The sequence below is a fragment of the Balaenoptera musculus genome, chromosome 14, assembly GCF_009873245.2.
Source record: "Balaenoptera musculus isolate JJ_BM4_2016_0621 chromosome 14, mBalMus1.pri.v3, whole genome shotgun sequence".
Classification (NCBI taxonomy): Eukaryota; Metazoa; Chordata; class Mammalia; order Artiodactyla; family Balaenopteridae; genus Balaenoptera; species Balaenoptera musculus.
The window spans coordinates 43,583,444-43,599,057 of NC_045798.1; the positions used below are offsets into that span (position 1 = coordinate 43,583,444).

Genomic DNA, 15,614 nt, shown 5'->3' on the forward strand with positions numbered 1-15,614 from the left:
AGGTGGCTGGTTATTTCATAACTATATGTTTAATTCTGTCATTGTCAGGAGCAGCTGTATCACCAGCACCAGTAGCCAGGGCCAGAGCAGTTGTTGCTTCAGGGCCGAACCTGAGTCGGACGTGAAGAGCAGCTTCTTATCTTTCAAGGTGCAGCGTGACGGTGACCTGCAGGAAGCTGGCCCAGATCTCCAAAGTGTGCCTCGCCTCCCCCCTCCATCCTGCCCTCATGGCACCCTGCTCAGACCTTTATTGTGCGACCTGTACCACTGGGTCCCGCTTACTGGTCTCCATATCTGTCTTCCTTCTCAGAGAATAGACTCCCTGTCTCTGCAACCTCAGGCTCTGACACTGAGCTAGCACAAAACAGATATTAAAAAAAAATATTTGGATAACTAACCAACGGACAAGGGGAAAAAAGAAAATAAAAGATGAAAGTAAAGAAATGAGAGTACAAGCATACCTTGGAGGTATTGTGGGTTCAGTTCCAGACCATGGTAATAGAATATCACAGTAAAATGAGTCACCCAAATTTTTTTGGTTTTCCAGTGCATATAAAAGTTCTATTGATACTATACTGTAGTCTACTAAGTGTAATATCATCATGTCTAACAAAACAACGCACATACCTTAATTTAAAAAATTGTGTATTGCTAAAAAAAAAATGCCCACCATCATCTGAGCCTTCAGTGAGTTGTAATGTATTTGCTGGCGGAGGGTCGTGCCTGGATGCTGATGGCTGCGGACTGGTCAGGTGGTGGTTGCTAAAGGCTGGGGTGGATGCTGTGATTTCTTAAGATAACAGTGAAGTTTGATGAATTGATTGGCTCTTCCTTTCACGAATGATTTCTCTGTAGCAGGCAGTGCTGTTTGAAAGCATTTTACCCATGTCAGAACTTCTATCAAAATTAGAGTCAACCCTCTCAAACTCTGCCACTGCTTTATCGGCTACGTTTGTGTAATATTCTAAAGCTTTTGTGGTCATTTCAACAGCATCTTCACCAGGAGTAAGCTCCATCTCAAGAAGCCGCTTTCTTTGCTCATACCTAAGAAGTAACTCCTCATCCATTAAAGCTTTAGCCTGAGATTGCAGCAATTCAGTCACATCTTCAGGCTCCACCTCTAATTCTAGTTCTCTTGCTATTTCCACCGTATCTGCAGTTACTTCTTCCGCTGAAGTCCTGAACCCCTCAAAGTCACCCATGAGAGTTGGAATCAACTTTTTCCAAATTCCCGTTAATGCTGCTATTTTGTCCTTTTCCCATGAATCACAAATGTTCTTAATGGCATTTAGAATGGTGAATCCTTTCCAGGAGGTTCTCAATTGACTTTGTCCAGATACATCAGAGGAATCACTATCTATGGCAGCTATACCCTTACAAAATTATTTCTTAAATAATAAGACTTGAAAGTCAAAATGATTCCTTGAACTACTGGCTGCAGAATGGATGTTGTGTGAGCAGGCATGAAAAAAACATTAATCTCGTTCGTCTCTACCAGAGCTCTTGGGTGACCAAGTGCATTGTCAATGAGCAGTAAGGAATCTTTTTTTCTGACTATTAGGTCTCAACAGTGGGCTTAAAATATTCAGTAAACCACGCTTTAAACTAGGTAACTTGCTGCAGCTTCTACAGCAGCATTTGCTGCTTTACCTTGCACTTTGATGTTATGGAGATGGCTATTTTCTTCTTAAATCTCATAAACTAACCTCTGCTAGCTTCAAACTTTTTCTGCAGCTTCCTCACCTCCCTCAGCCTTCATAGAATTGAAGAGAGTGGAGCCTTGCTCTGGATTAGGGTTGGCTGAAGGGAATGTTGTGGCTGGTTTGATCTTCTATCCAGACCACTCAAACTTTCTCCATATCAGCAATATGACTATTTTGATTTCTTATCATTTGTGAGTTCATGGGAGTAGTACTTTTAATTTCCTTCAAGAACTTTCCCTTTGCGATAGCAACTTGGCTAACTGGTGCAGGAGGCCTAGCTTTCAACCTGTCTCGGCGTTTGAAATGCCTTCCTCGCTAAGCTTAATCATTTCTAGCTTTTGATTTAAAGTGAGAGATTTGATTTAAAGTGCGACTCTTCTGTTCACTTGAACACTGAGAGGCCACTGTAGGTTTATTAATGGGCCTAATTTCAATATTGTTGTGTTTCAGAGAATAGAGAGGCCCAAGGGGAGGAAGAGAGAGCCAGTCAGTGGAGCAATCAGAACACACACATTTACCCATTAAGTTCACTGTCTTATATGGGTGCAGTTCACGGTGCTCCATAACAATTAAAATAGTAACATCAAAGATCACTGACCACCATCACCATAAGAAATTTAATAATAATGAAGAAGTTTGAAATATTGCTGGAATTCCAAAAATGTGAATCAGACACACGAAGTGAGCAATGTTGTTTGCAAAAATGATGCCCACAGACTTACTCGACCACAGGGTTGCCACAAACCTTCAATGTGTAAGAAACAAAATATCTGTGAAGCAAAGCAAAGTGAAGCACAATAAAACAAGATAGGCCTGAATAAAGAAATCCAGAGAGACGATTAGGTATTAGTCTTCTTCTTCATTCATATCAAATGGGAAAGGATTTCCTGTAACTGGTGGAAATTCCTCATTATCATGTGGGAATGTACAGGGAGGACTTTTTAGGCCATGCTCTTTCCCTAAGGAGAAGGGGTGCACTGCCCACAGCACCAGTGGGGTTTTCTCTGGGTAGCTGCAGGTTCTGGCTACTCCCCAGCCCCAGCCCCTCCATAAGTCAATCTGGCTGTCATTCCATTTGAAAGAATTGGAGCCACTTTTCACCTGGGAGAACATAATAAAAATCAGTTCTTCACTACTAAATTAGGGTGGACAACCCTTTTCTTGGGAAGAAAAGCAATAACTGATCACAATAATGAGATTGTGCAACAAGCTTTGAAAATGCTTAGACTTCATTTATGCAGAACAGGATTTGCTTACACTTCAGATATAGCCATCAGATTTATGGTTCAGAGACACAGAGTAGGTAATAAATATGAGTATCACACTTTATTGAAACCATTTTATTTGCTTTTTAAAAAGATAAAAATACTATTTGCTTGTTCACTTCATATGAAACTATAGTATCCAAAACATTCCACTTTGGATTTTCAAAATCAATTCTGGCAGGACTTAGCCCATAATACAATAATTCATTTTCCAAAGGAAATACCACCAGTGATGCATTGCGCTCTCAAAAATTGTGTTCCAAGCATGATATTAGATTTTTATTCCATATCATTGCAACTGAGTTTTCTGGGTCTCATAAAGTACATTTCCAAAAGTAAGCAAACGTTTTATAAGATCAAACTCAATATTTAATTTTAAATTTAAACAGAACAAAAATTTTAAGGGTTTATGTAAAGAAAACATTGGAAGTTAGAGAAAATGAAAGGATTTCATTACAGTATATCATTTTCTGTATCTTGAGAAAGCTGTATTTTTCTCTTTAACATCCTACATTTTAACCAAAGGGATAAAAAGTACCTGCCTTTCAGGGTTTTTATAAGTATTATAATTTATAAAATATCACAGAGTTGGTAGTAGTATAGTTATCGTTATCTAAATATTTAGGGAAGTCTATTGATAAAATTAAAATAGAAATTCAAAATACATATAATTAATTGGACACTCAGATGTTAAGTAAGAAGAGTGTGTAATGACGTAAAGCTAATTATGTAGTGGCAGGTTAAAAAATACATCAGTTAAAATAGGGGGGAAAAGAACCCCATATACAAGAAAATAGCATAATGAAATGAGGGTGGGCTCATGTAACTTGGTAATAATATGCTTGCAAACACAGAGATCCAGGCTGTCTTTGTTGATTTTGGGAAGCAAATTCAGACTGACACCTTCCACCTCCCTCCTACCCACCATGCTTGACGGATCACACTACCGACACCCCCTTTCCCATCTTCACCTCCCACCCCATTTCCAAAGTCATGTATCGATCTAACCGTACTCTCTAGATTCACCCAGACTTCTAACTTGTCTAACCACATCTGCTACGCTCTCAGTTTCCACACATGGAAGTGTGGATTTGTCGGGCACCTTGGGGCTTCGGCAACTTCAGCAAGAAAAAACTGTAGCCATGGGGGAGTCTTTTGAGAAAAACATGATGTGTTTTGTGGCAGAGGTGCTCACTTATGAAGGGACTTTTCAAAATTTTAGTCCGGGCATGTTTTGCTTTCAGAGAACTCAGATGTAGAATATCCAAAATAATTCATCTATTCTTTCAAAGTTAATTTATTGAGCAAGCAATATTTAACCTGAAGACACCAGGATGAAGAAACCCTATCATAGGAGTCCAAAGCCTAGAGAAGTGGTCTTAAAACCTTTTTCATTGTGTAGCACTAAACTTTCCCCATCATTTATTCATTTATTTGTTCTATCTATCTATCTCTATCATCATCATCTATCACCTATCTATCATCTACCACTGTGGTAGAATATTTTCATCTCATAAAATTTACTCCACCCCAAAACAGAGAATTAAAAAGATAAAAAAAAGTATAAATGGAAGTTCTAATATTTTCTTCCCTAATATATTATGGTGCATACCCCTTGAGGTACTAGCAACCCACTTTGGAGATCACTGCCTGGAAAGGATACAAAGTCATGTGAAGAGATAATATAAGAAGACAATGAGACTGAAGTAACTAACCCACTGGGGGAACTGGCAAGACTTTACAGAGGAAGTAGATTTATAAATTGGCTTTTTGAAGAATGAGTAGGATACAGAACAGATAATACAGGAGGTGATGATGTGTGTGTGCACCTGACTAGTGGATTATTTTTGACACCTATGTTTTTCATATTTGTTTGATTATTTATTTAATGTCATTGAACTTTTTATTCCATTAAGAGTCTACGCGGAAGTCCAGAACATAATATAAATAAAAGCAGAATTTCTCTGGTTGAAACAAGAGGTGGAGTCCAGAGAGAACGCCCACTCAATGTCGAGAAGGCTCCGTGGAACTCAAGACTCCAAAATACTGTGAAAAGCCACTATTTTAGACAAGAGATTTCCTTAAGTAATGAGTTTCTCTACTATATTTTTTAAAGTGTTGGCGAGTATAATTTTGATGTAAATTTTGGGAAAGTTAAATTTAATCAATTTATTTCCTTTGACTGTATTTGCTTTTTTGTTTACTTACATATGGCACACAAGATACCAGTCTAAATGCCAAGTTTCCAGTTTGTCTGTCACCTTCCATTAGAAGTTTCTAAATAGAGAAACATATACTGAAAGTAGAGATTTATAATTTAGACATGCATCTGATTTGGTAAAATATTTTCCCTCTCTAGTTCAAAGGGATAAGAGTAAACAGAGTAGTAATTATGTTTCATAAGAATCTATTCATTTAACAAACATTTATTGAATGCCTGCTTTCTGCCAGGCACCTGTGTTGGTTCCTGTGAATACATTTGAAACTCACTTATGATCCAATGGAAGGAAGTAGGCAGTTAAATATAGTAGAGTGACATACAAACATACACATATAAAAATTAATGTGTGATTGTCAAAAATAATACTAAAAATCACTATGAAATTATACTTTACATATGTACACCCTTGTATACTGTATATTGGTATATATTATACCTTTATACATACATTATTATTGAACATTTTTGCTGTGTTTTATATAAAACTGGCTATCAACATTTAATGTTACCCATCCCATAAACCAGTTCATTTTTCAACTCTCATTGATTTAAAGAGCTCTTTATATTAAGATTATTAACCCCTTTCTGTCGAATGTTGTGTAAATCCTATTTTTACACAGACTATGTGTTAGTATTCCTGATGTCCAAATCAGCAGTTGGTGACATAATTTTTCAGAGGAATAATTTTTGGTCAAGTTCTGAACAAAATAAAAAAGAGTTTTCCCTTGGTTTATGAGGTACTGACTTTCCTGGAAAAGTTAGTGTCTCTTAAGATAGCAATAATTTCTTTGTGTTTGTATCTCAGAGACAGGAAGGGTCTAGGACCACCTAATGATAAACATGTTTTTTAACTGCAAGGATGTCCACTGGGATTTCAGAAAGCCATGCATAACTGGGGTCAGTTTCTTGTTGGGCAGAACTGACCTGTACGTAGAATGGGTGTCTAGCAGTACCGGTTCCTATCGACTAAATGCCAGTGACCTCCAATTTCTGGGACAACAAAAAACTGTCCTCACAGACTTTCAAAAAATCTTCCTTGGAGGTCATCTATCCCCTGAGGAAATCACCGCTCCACTGAATACAGTGTTGGCTCCTGCTGTTGTATATATTATAGCACGTTACAGTGTCCTGCACTAGGATAATCTGTTTATAGGCCCCCCTTACAAACACTGAGCTTTTTGAACTCATGGAACATCTTGGTCTTTTTAGAAGCCAGGAAGTGTATGCGATATAGAAATGCAACAGATTACAGTGATTAAGAAAAGCAAATGTTCTATCTTCCTAAGGAGAAGTGTTAAGGAATTGCACAACGTTAACAACTGTGTAAATAAATATATAAAATGTGACGTGAAGTCAGTGGAGTAGGGCTGTGTAGGAGAAGACAAATGGCAAAAACGTAGAAAAATAAAAATCTTTTCCTAAGTCAAAAACTGAAATTAAAATTAATTTATCTATTTATTATAACTCAACCATGGGGGTTGACTAATTGGATGGATGTCTTATGATTTGATTTGGCTTGAAATACGTGAAAACATGAACGTGTCTTAAAAGAATTTCGAAATAATAATCTTATGACAACTGGCATCTGAAGCAACAGTTTTTGTTGATCTGAATAAAAAGTTTATTTAAAGGTTGAGGGCAGGGCTGGGTGCCACAAGTGGTTGATTGAAGTCAAAGCTCTAGAGTAATCTGCATAACAATTACACTAATCATTTTCCTACCAGAAAAATTGATGATGTGTAGACTTTCCTGTGACCACATGGTGAGTCAGGGAAGCAAGGAACCAAATTCATGATTCCCAGTCCCAGACCACCATTTCATTATTCAAGAAGAACTAGATCTACCGCTCATGGGAGGTTAGCCCAAAGCTCACAAACTAGGTCGGTGGGTGAAGTGTTTCAATTTACAGGACGAACTGATGGGCATGGACCTGGTAAACTGTACTTGCAATTATTTTCTTAATTATAACTGCAGGGTAATTTCTACAGATAGGGTGCATAAAATAGAAAGATTTTTTTTCCCCTTCACATTAAGGGCAATTGAAGGTCTCCCATCTTTGCTCTAAGGTGTTGCTGAGATATCCAAATCCTCTAAATACAGACTCCATGATTTAGTATAGTTTACAACTTCCTTACATGCCAAGCAAAAGAAATGGTGAGTTTGGAAAAGAAAATCAATTAAACTGATTGTTCGGTGACATGTGGACCAAAGCAAGCTTTTCTTTGGTCACACTTTCATTCTTCCATCTGTGGTTTTAGCCTTGGACACACACCATGAAAAGGTTTTTCTGCTTGTTTTGTCCTGTGAGAGACTAGCATGTAAGAATGTGTTTTTTCGCTCTTATGTTTCTCCCCATTTACTTGATCAGTTTGAGAAACGATTCTCCTCTGACACCAGGTAACATGTTCTCTATTACCATCACATTTAGGTAAAACAGATCCTGGAAACACATTTTATGGATTTCTTAAGGAAATAGGGATGTGAATGTTTAAAAAGGAGAAAAAAATAAAATAAGCCACATAACAGGAACAAAACTAAAACTGGAACTCAGTCTAACAGCTAATGAAAACAAAGAGGAACAATAAGGCGGAAGAACAAAGCCAGGCGTAATGGGAGGGAAAGCGAAATGAAAGAGGGAGGCCTGTAAAAATGAAGACCAAGTAACTCTGAGCCACAGAGGGAGGGGGACAAATGCCCTCAGGGGCAGGTTAAAGAAAGGTACGGTGTATCTTTCCCACAGTGTACAGTGGGAAAGAGACCAAGAGGAAGCCATGAAAGGAGCTGAGGAAGACGAAGATTTTGTCCCTACTGGTTTTGCTTTCTTTCTTCTTCTTCTTATTTTCCCCTTTCACATCACATTCATACTTCCAGTGGTGAAACACAGAGGGAGAGAGAAGATAGGACTCCTGACTTCAAAACGGTGCCCACTTTAAAGGCTCCTTCTCTAACCAACGGGGTACCTGAAAATAGTCCATCAGAAGATGTCCTGAACTCTTACGTCTATAATCAGGTATTTTTTTCCTCCCTTGAAAAGGCATATGTCAGAAATTGTTCTATTTCAGAAAGTACTTTTGGTGATGCTGATTTTATATCCCTAAGTGCCCCCTAGTGACAAGGTCCAATTTCAAAATTGCTTTCACTGTAATTCTGTTCTAAACAGTTCCTTTTCCCAGTACAAATGTGGCCGTCTCAGGGACAAAGCATGTGACTTACTAGCAATTTATTTTAATTAGGCAGAGGGGAAAGTTTCTTGAGTAGCTGTAGGACACCATAACAGTGAGTTACTGTTTTTATTTATAACTTAACTTATAATTGGAAAAAGTGATCGTCCCCTATTACAAGAGCAGGTTTCCCTCAGGTATATTATTACAAAACAAACGATTTGGGAATGTGATCTGTCACATCCCCCTCCTCCTCTGTTAAGTTTTATTAAGACTCAGATTCCTGACATAGTTTCTTTTCATTCATCTTGTGAAACAATAAAAAAGCAGCACAGCTAAGAAGAATGACGTGCTTCTCTACAACTCTCTTCCAGTTGTGATTTCTCCTGATCACTTCTGATAGCCCTATAAACTTAGCGTGGTAGCTAAGAGGAAAAACGTTGCAATCATAAAAATTTAGGCTTAAATACTAATTTACTAACTTTTTGTAGAATATGGAGCATGCTATGTAATTTCTTTAAGTGTCAGTCTTATCTCTGCAAAATGGGAATAATAATAAAAGACTGTTACGGGGGATTAAATAAGTTAAGCTCTTAGCAGCATACTTGCATATATTTAGGGCTTAATAAATGACACATTACGATGTGCAGCCCATTAATTGATATAGACCATTCCTGTGTCTTTTCTTCTCTCTTTAAAGATATTTGGTAGAAACAATCTCAATACTCTGAAGCAGAGTCACGATGACCTTTAAATAGACCGTATTTACTTCTAATCAATGCTATTTTTAGATTCTCTTTAGAATCTAAGTGCTCAAGAGCTTAACTAGAACAGTCAACATACCTAGCTCTGTTGTATCATATTTAACAAATTAAATAAAAATGGCAAATGGAAGATACTAAAACTTTTCTCTGTATATCCCTTTACACATTTACAGATACTTGAACATATCATTCTCATTTTATGGATGAAGGAACTAAGACACAAAGGTTACATTATTGGGGAAAAAATGGGGAAGGGACAGCCCCTCCAGGGGAGGAATCAAAATCTCCTGGAGGGAGTGATTTTCCCATGTACACACCCCATGCTCCTCCAGGGGCAAGAGACCCTTAAGAATAGAACAATTCTGCCCTTGTAACCCCTGAGCCACTTTTATTGATGGAAGTGTGTTGAATTCCTTAGTCACTTCTGGGGTGAAAACAAGGTTAGGGACCACTGGGTTAGTAACTGATCTTGAGTGAGAACCTAGGTCAATTACGCTATAGAATTTCTGTAGCCACATAAGAGGAATTGCTTCTATTTCTTGTATTCAGAATTTTTAGCTTCAAATATTTCTGGTTTTCCTCACTTGCACTCTCTATACTTGCCCTAGTCCTTTTCCATCACCTCTTTACAGACCTAGTTAGAAGGAAAACTGATTAGCATGAAGTTAAAAGAATCAGTAAGCAATTGGAATTTTCTCTCTGATGTAATCAGAATAATAGACTTTAGTCAGTGCCCTGAAGAGAAAGAGGTTAGCTGTTCTAGGTTTTATTAATTTTTCTTATTTATTTATTTGCCCAAGATCAAATGCTCATTGATGAACCTATTTTCAGAGATGTCTAAAATTCACACCCCAGGCCTAGGGAGGGTATATTATATTCGTAGAAGTCAACCAATTTCAATGAATTTGGGGCAAGTAGGTATTTTCACTGTTCTGAAAACCTCTAGCAAAGCATGGAGCATGAACTGAGTTTAAGATAGCATTCCCTGCCATACAAATTTTTATTGTAGTTCTGTTTGACCTATTTTATCATTTAATTTCCATTCACTTGATTTCGGGTATAGCTGAGATATCCCCAGTTCTTTATCCTCATAGCATTCTAGTGTGTCACATATATAGCTGTAACAACTGTTTCTAAAAACTCTTTCCCATCCCCTGTTGCAAATCTTTTGTACTAAAATTTGTCATCCCCATCCCCTTTCCAGATTCAAATGATTTATGTGATTGCTTCTCAGCCTTCCTGGGATTGCTGCAATTTTAGAAGTTACTTTGGCTCAAACTGTCACCTAAAAAGTGCATGGAGTGGTCTGATCTCATTGGTCTGGAGCAAGTCAGACTAGCAAAGCCAAGGTGTCTGAGTAGCTTCAGTGCTGGTAAACAGGACACTGGTGAAACAGCAGGACTCCTGAGTTGGTAAACTTATCATGACAATACCAAGCATGGCCTCAAAGTAGGCAAGAAGGCATGATATGTTTTCAACACTCCAGGCCTTACTGTGTGTGTGTGTGTGTGTGTGTGTGTGTTCCCATTTATTCCATGGAGCTCGCCTCAACCTCTTATTAAAATTCCAGGTCCAATGTGTACATCCCCCATTCTGGTATCAAAGTCTTCTCAGTGGAGAAACTCTGACTTTAGTCTCTTGCACCAAAATGTGAATTGTTGATGATATGTTACCTCTGGGCTTAAGTATTCCCTTCAAGCATGTCAGGAAATGGTTCCTTCTTGTTAAAGAATAGCTTGGGCATTGGAGAAAAGGTGGGGGAAATATGTTTGTGAATGTGCTTGCCTCTCAAAAAGAAGGCACAGGCCTCCTTCATCTAAGTCTGACCTTGCCTCTGAGAGGTGATGAAACCTTGGTGGATTCAAATTGCTCTTCTTGGACACTCCTCAATAGCTGACTATTCCTTTGATTTAATCATATGTTGATTCCATACTTAATTTGCCCCAAATAGGGTGCTAATTTAAAGAAGAAAACTACTTATATAAATTTTTAATTTATTAAATACACAATGCCAGCCTTATAGTTCCATAACTATGGCTAGATGAACAAATGAATGAATGAATGATTCTTTGGCTTCCTTCTATCAATTATGTCTGTATGTTTTTGTGGTTAGCTGATTTTCTCAAAACACAGTATCCCAGAGGCCACAGTTCAGATTCTATTTCCATGTAGGCCAGTTTGCTTTGCTTTGTTCTATGATAATTGGCTGTACTTCTGATCATGTTGCTCTGAGATTCTGAAGACAAGTGGAGAAGACAGCCTGGTTTACAGGAGTGGATGGAATCACTAGGGAAAGACTGTAGATTAAAAGGCCAAGTGGACCCAGGGCCAAGCTAAGAAGAATCTAGTGTGTGAAATTCAGATGGAAGAAAATAGTCTCTCAAAGGGATGGAAGAGGAACAGAGAGGGAGGAGGAAAAGCCATTTTTCAAGGAGAAAGTAATAAGATGAAGACAGGTCAAGTCTGATGGACCCCAGTGTCCTTTAATTTTCACAACTCGGACATCATTAGCAGGAAAAAGCCAGTAGAGTGTCTAGGGCAGAAGCCAGACTGGTGTGGACAGAGGCGTGGGGAAAGATGCAGATCACTGTTTTGAGATGCAGAAAGAGCTGTAGCTGGAAGAGGATACAGGCTTCAGGAAAAACTTCCTTTTATTTTTCTTTTTTAAAGGAGAAACTAGAGCATCGTGAATACTGATACTGAGCAGCCACAGAGAGGAAGAGGCTGAAGATCCAGGAGAAAAAGGGAGTCACCCATGCAGGGAGGTTTACAGGAGGACAGAATAGAGGGGACCCAGAGTACAGGTGGAAATCACCTTGATGGCAGGTGAGTCCACTTCCTCCACTGTAACAGGAGGAGAAGCCGATGGGACAAGAGCAAACCGGCTGATGGATTTGGCGTAGGTATTTGAGATAGTTCTCAGTGGGTAGCTTCTGTGAACTTCTCTGAAACATAAATCCAGGTCCTGCACTGACAAGGAGTGATGTGGAAGATGGGGCTTGGGGGATGAAATTTCAAACCAGAGGAGGTTATTTCAGAGACTGACCTAACTAGAGAAAGAATTTGGAATGGTCAAGCGGTCCTTTTAAGTAGTTGCAACAGCAATCAATCAGTCAGAAATTGGAGGATAACAGGTAGAAATTCCAAAAGTATCATTCTCCCCACTTATACTTGTCCCTCTTAAACATGCTATATTAAGACCAATCATTAGTTCTTTGCGCGATCTGTGATTCTCCACAACTTAATAAATACTTTGGCTTTGAAAAGGTGTGGTTTGAGCAGAAGTTTCTTTAGATGGAAAACACTGAATTGCAAAAAGTGAAAATTAATTGCAAAAAAAGAATCTGTGAAACAAGCTCCTTGCTTGGCCAGGGGCCACGCCTTCATTCCACTGCCCCCCCTTCCCCACCTCGCCAGACCAGTTCTCCTATATCTACTTCCTTCCCTCCCTTCCTTCCTTGCTCTTACTTCTTTAGCACCCAGCATGGTGCTGAGCTTGCAGGAAGGAATCCATAACATCGGTATTTCTAACTGTATCTCTCGTGCCACCATGAAGAGTCAATCTGCAATGGCTCTTCAATCTTGAGACACAGGGTTATGGCAGGCTCTGGGCTTTTTCGTTTTGTTTTCTTTTTCCCTTTGTCAAAAATACTGAAACTCCAGATTGGAAACCCAGGGCATCACTTGCAAGCATTCTCTCCCTCTCTTCCTGTGCTCCTCTCTCTCACACGTAGAGAAACATACTCTTAAATTTGAGATAGGTTTTTGCTCTGAACATCAGGAGAAGAAAGAACGTTCTGTTGGGTTCTACTTAACATTCTGCTGCAACTTGTGTGGGTGTGTAACTCTGATCCAGTCATGAAATCTTAAGACTTTAATGCTGAAAAGGATCTTAGAGACTATTTTATCTCCCCTCTGGCCTGGACCGCACTCCATGTTGTGGATGAGAAACTTACAATGGTTTAGCTTGTGGCCCCAGGAGGCCATTCCTTGAATTGATGGCCTCAGTCGTCTGTGAACAGGGTATAGAACTAACTCCTAGGATGTTAGTTCATCTGAACCCTTCTGAGATGGGTTCATCTTTTTCTTTGCCCACAGACTCTAGCACGGCGCTTCTCACGCATTATTGCTTAATCAACGCTGGGTAATTTGAATTTGTTGTTCAGGATCCTTGAGTAACAAAAAGAGCACAGATCTTTGGATTAATGGAGGTTGCCAAGTCATCATCAGACTAAGATCTAAGTTTTAACGTAATTTCCCTTCCTTCAGTTTAGAATGAAAATATTACAGAAAAATGGGTGAAATAACGCCACTGAGCATGGTAATAAATTTCTGACATGTGGCATGCAATCTGTGAGGGCATTCCTTCACTTGGTCCCGTACTTTGGGGAGTAATGAAGTAGAAAATTAAATTAAATAAGCTTTTATTATTCTGTGGCTCTGTTGAAAAGGGTACCATCAAATACTTTTAGAAACATATCTTCCGAAAGCAACTTCTGAAGTTCTTTCACATTATTGAATTGTGAAAAAGTATTTTCTCATCTCTCTTATGTTTTCCTTTTCCTTTCTTTTTGCCTTTGGTAGAATCAAATCCATGGTAACTTACTTTGGGTTGCCTCAGAAATACACACTTAGTACCAGAAGGCTTCAAGGTGAAATCTGAAAGCATAGGTTCTAAATTAAACCAGAAAAAGTAACAAGGTAATACTTTTATTGTTTTCATTTACATCACCCTTTAACCTTAGATTTCTGTGTAGGCTTATATGTCTTAGATGTTGCAGATATTTCTATGGCTGCTAGGTTCTTTACTTACACCTAATTATATCATACTCGGTAATTAATTTCATCTACAACATGTCTGAACATACATTACTTACTTTCTTTTCATATGAAGTAAATTTATCTATGATCACAAAATGATACTTGACTGTCGAAAGCAGGACCTTGTATCCTTGGCTTTTAGCCCAGGGATTTAAGTGATGTCACCTCTCATGGCCTATAATGTTTTTTCTCATTTCATCTGTCCTCTTTCAGACTACTATTGTTTTAGCGGCATATGGAGAAAGAAGTCCCTCTCTCCTTGCGCACTTGACTAACGTCAGTTATTGAACATGTATGAATGGGACGCGACTTGCAGTAATTGTAAGTGTCATTCAAGACAGACATTCTCTTATGTTCCGCAGGCACAGAGACAGGGCACGTGGAACGGGAGGAGTGTGGGGCTTGGGATCCCACAGCCTCAGGTTTGTACCCCAAACCCACACCTATTACCTGAAGACAGGAAATGTAATTCCTCGTCTAGAGCACATCATTACTGAAACAGCACTGTTCTCAATGTGGTGCCCAAGTAACACTCTTAGAAACATGTTTTACATATATATCTTTAAACAATTCCCTACAAGAATTTAGAATGGTCAAAACATCCATGAAAGAAAACAAAACACTTCCCCCGCTCCAAAATAAACCTCCTACAACCCTTAATACATCATTATTTTATAGAGAAACTGAGGCTTGGAGAGGTGAAACAACCTGCCCAAGGTCCTACAACGGGCTGGGGCTTGAGCCCCATTCTATCAGATTCCAGAGTCCAAAGGCTTGTAACACCTGAGGGAGGGAACAGGAGCCAGAATCAGTCTCAAAGCCAAAGGAGGAAGGTTGATGGTGGGAAAAATGAAATAGAACTAAACATTGCCCATCTTTCACCTACATGTATTCATCCATGGTCACCGATTAATCCAGAAACAGGTGGTTTTCAAGCATCTGATGCGGGAGGGGCAGGGAATGACACAACAGAAGTTCATGGTACATTCTTTTGACTCATCCAGGAAGATAGGAAGCTGAACAATTGTCGGGCAATTAAATTCCAAACCGTACATCATTTAATAACTAATGTGGCATGAGCATGTATAAATGAGAGGCCAGTGTATACTGCAATCATCAGGAAAGCTGCATGGAAACCCACCACCAAAATGGTAGGACTTGTGTCTTATCTCAGAGAACACACAGGGCAGAGAGTGCTTTACTGGTGTAGCACAGACATGCTTAAAAGGTTCAGAGGGTCAAGAATGCAGGGTCCTGAGAAGCCTGGTATGAGCAGGAGGGAGAGGATGGAACCCAGGTAGAATTGGAAAGCCAGCACCGGATTGCGAAAACTCTCAGAGCCATTCTCAGGCAGAGAACTAACACGGCAAGGCAGCTCTGTGTGACACTCCATCTAAGAGGGAAGAGCCAGGGGTTAGCAGAGTGGAGGCGGCCAGAATTAGGAAATTCAACCAGAAGATGAGAACAGGCATCCAGGGGAGGAGAGGAGAGACAGCACAGCGGAGGGTGCAAACCAACAAGGGAGAGCCTTTACGCGGAAAGACAAAGAAGCAAGCTTGGGGTGCATTTGTACTTGAGTGACTGAAATCACTGTCTATTGATTCTATTTCTCTTATTTAAATGCTTCCAAACTTTCAGTCTTAGGGAGATAGACTTATCCAGTAAGGATCCAGAAGGTC

The 15,614-nt window shown here is 39.2% G+C and overlaps 1 protein-coding gene across 1 annotated transcript in view; it reads right to left on the reverse strand.

Moving 5' to 3' along the window:
• CHST9 (carbohydrate sulfotransferase 9) overlaps positions 1-15,614 on the reverse strand; it is a 242,137-nt gene that overhangs the window by 69,067 nt on the left and 157,456 nt on the right. The window contains exon 5 of the mRNA XM_036823754.1: positions 12,909-12,911. Within this exon, the coding sequence (XP_036679649.1) occupies positions 12,909-12,911 (3 nt within the window). The remainder of the gene's footprint in view (positions 1-12,908; positions 12,912-15,614) is intronic.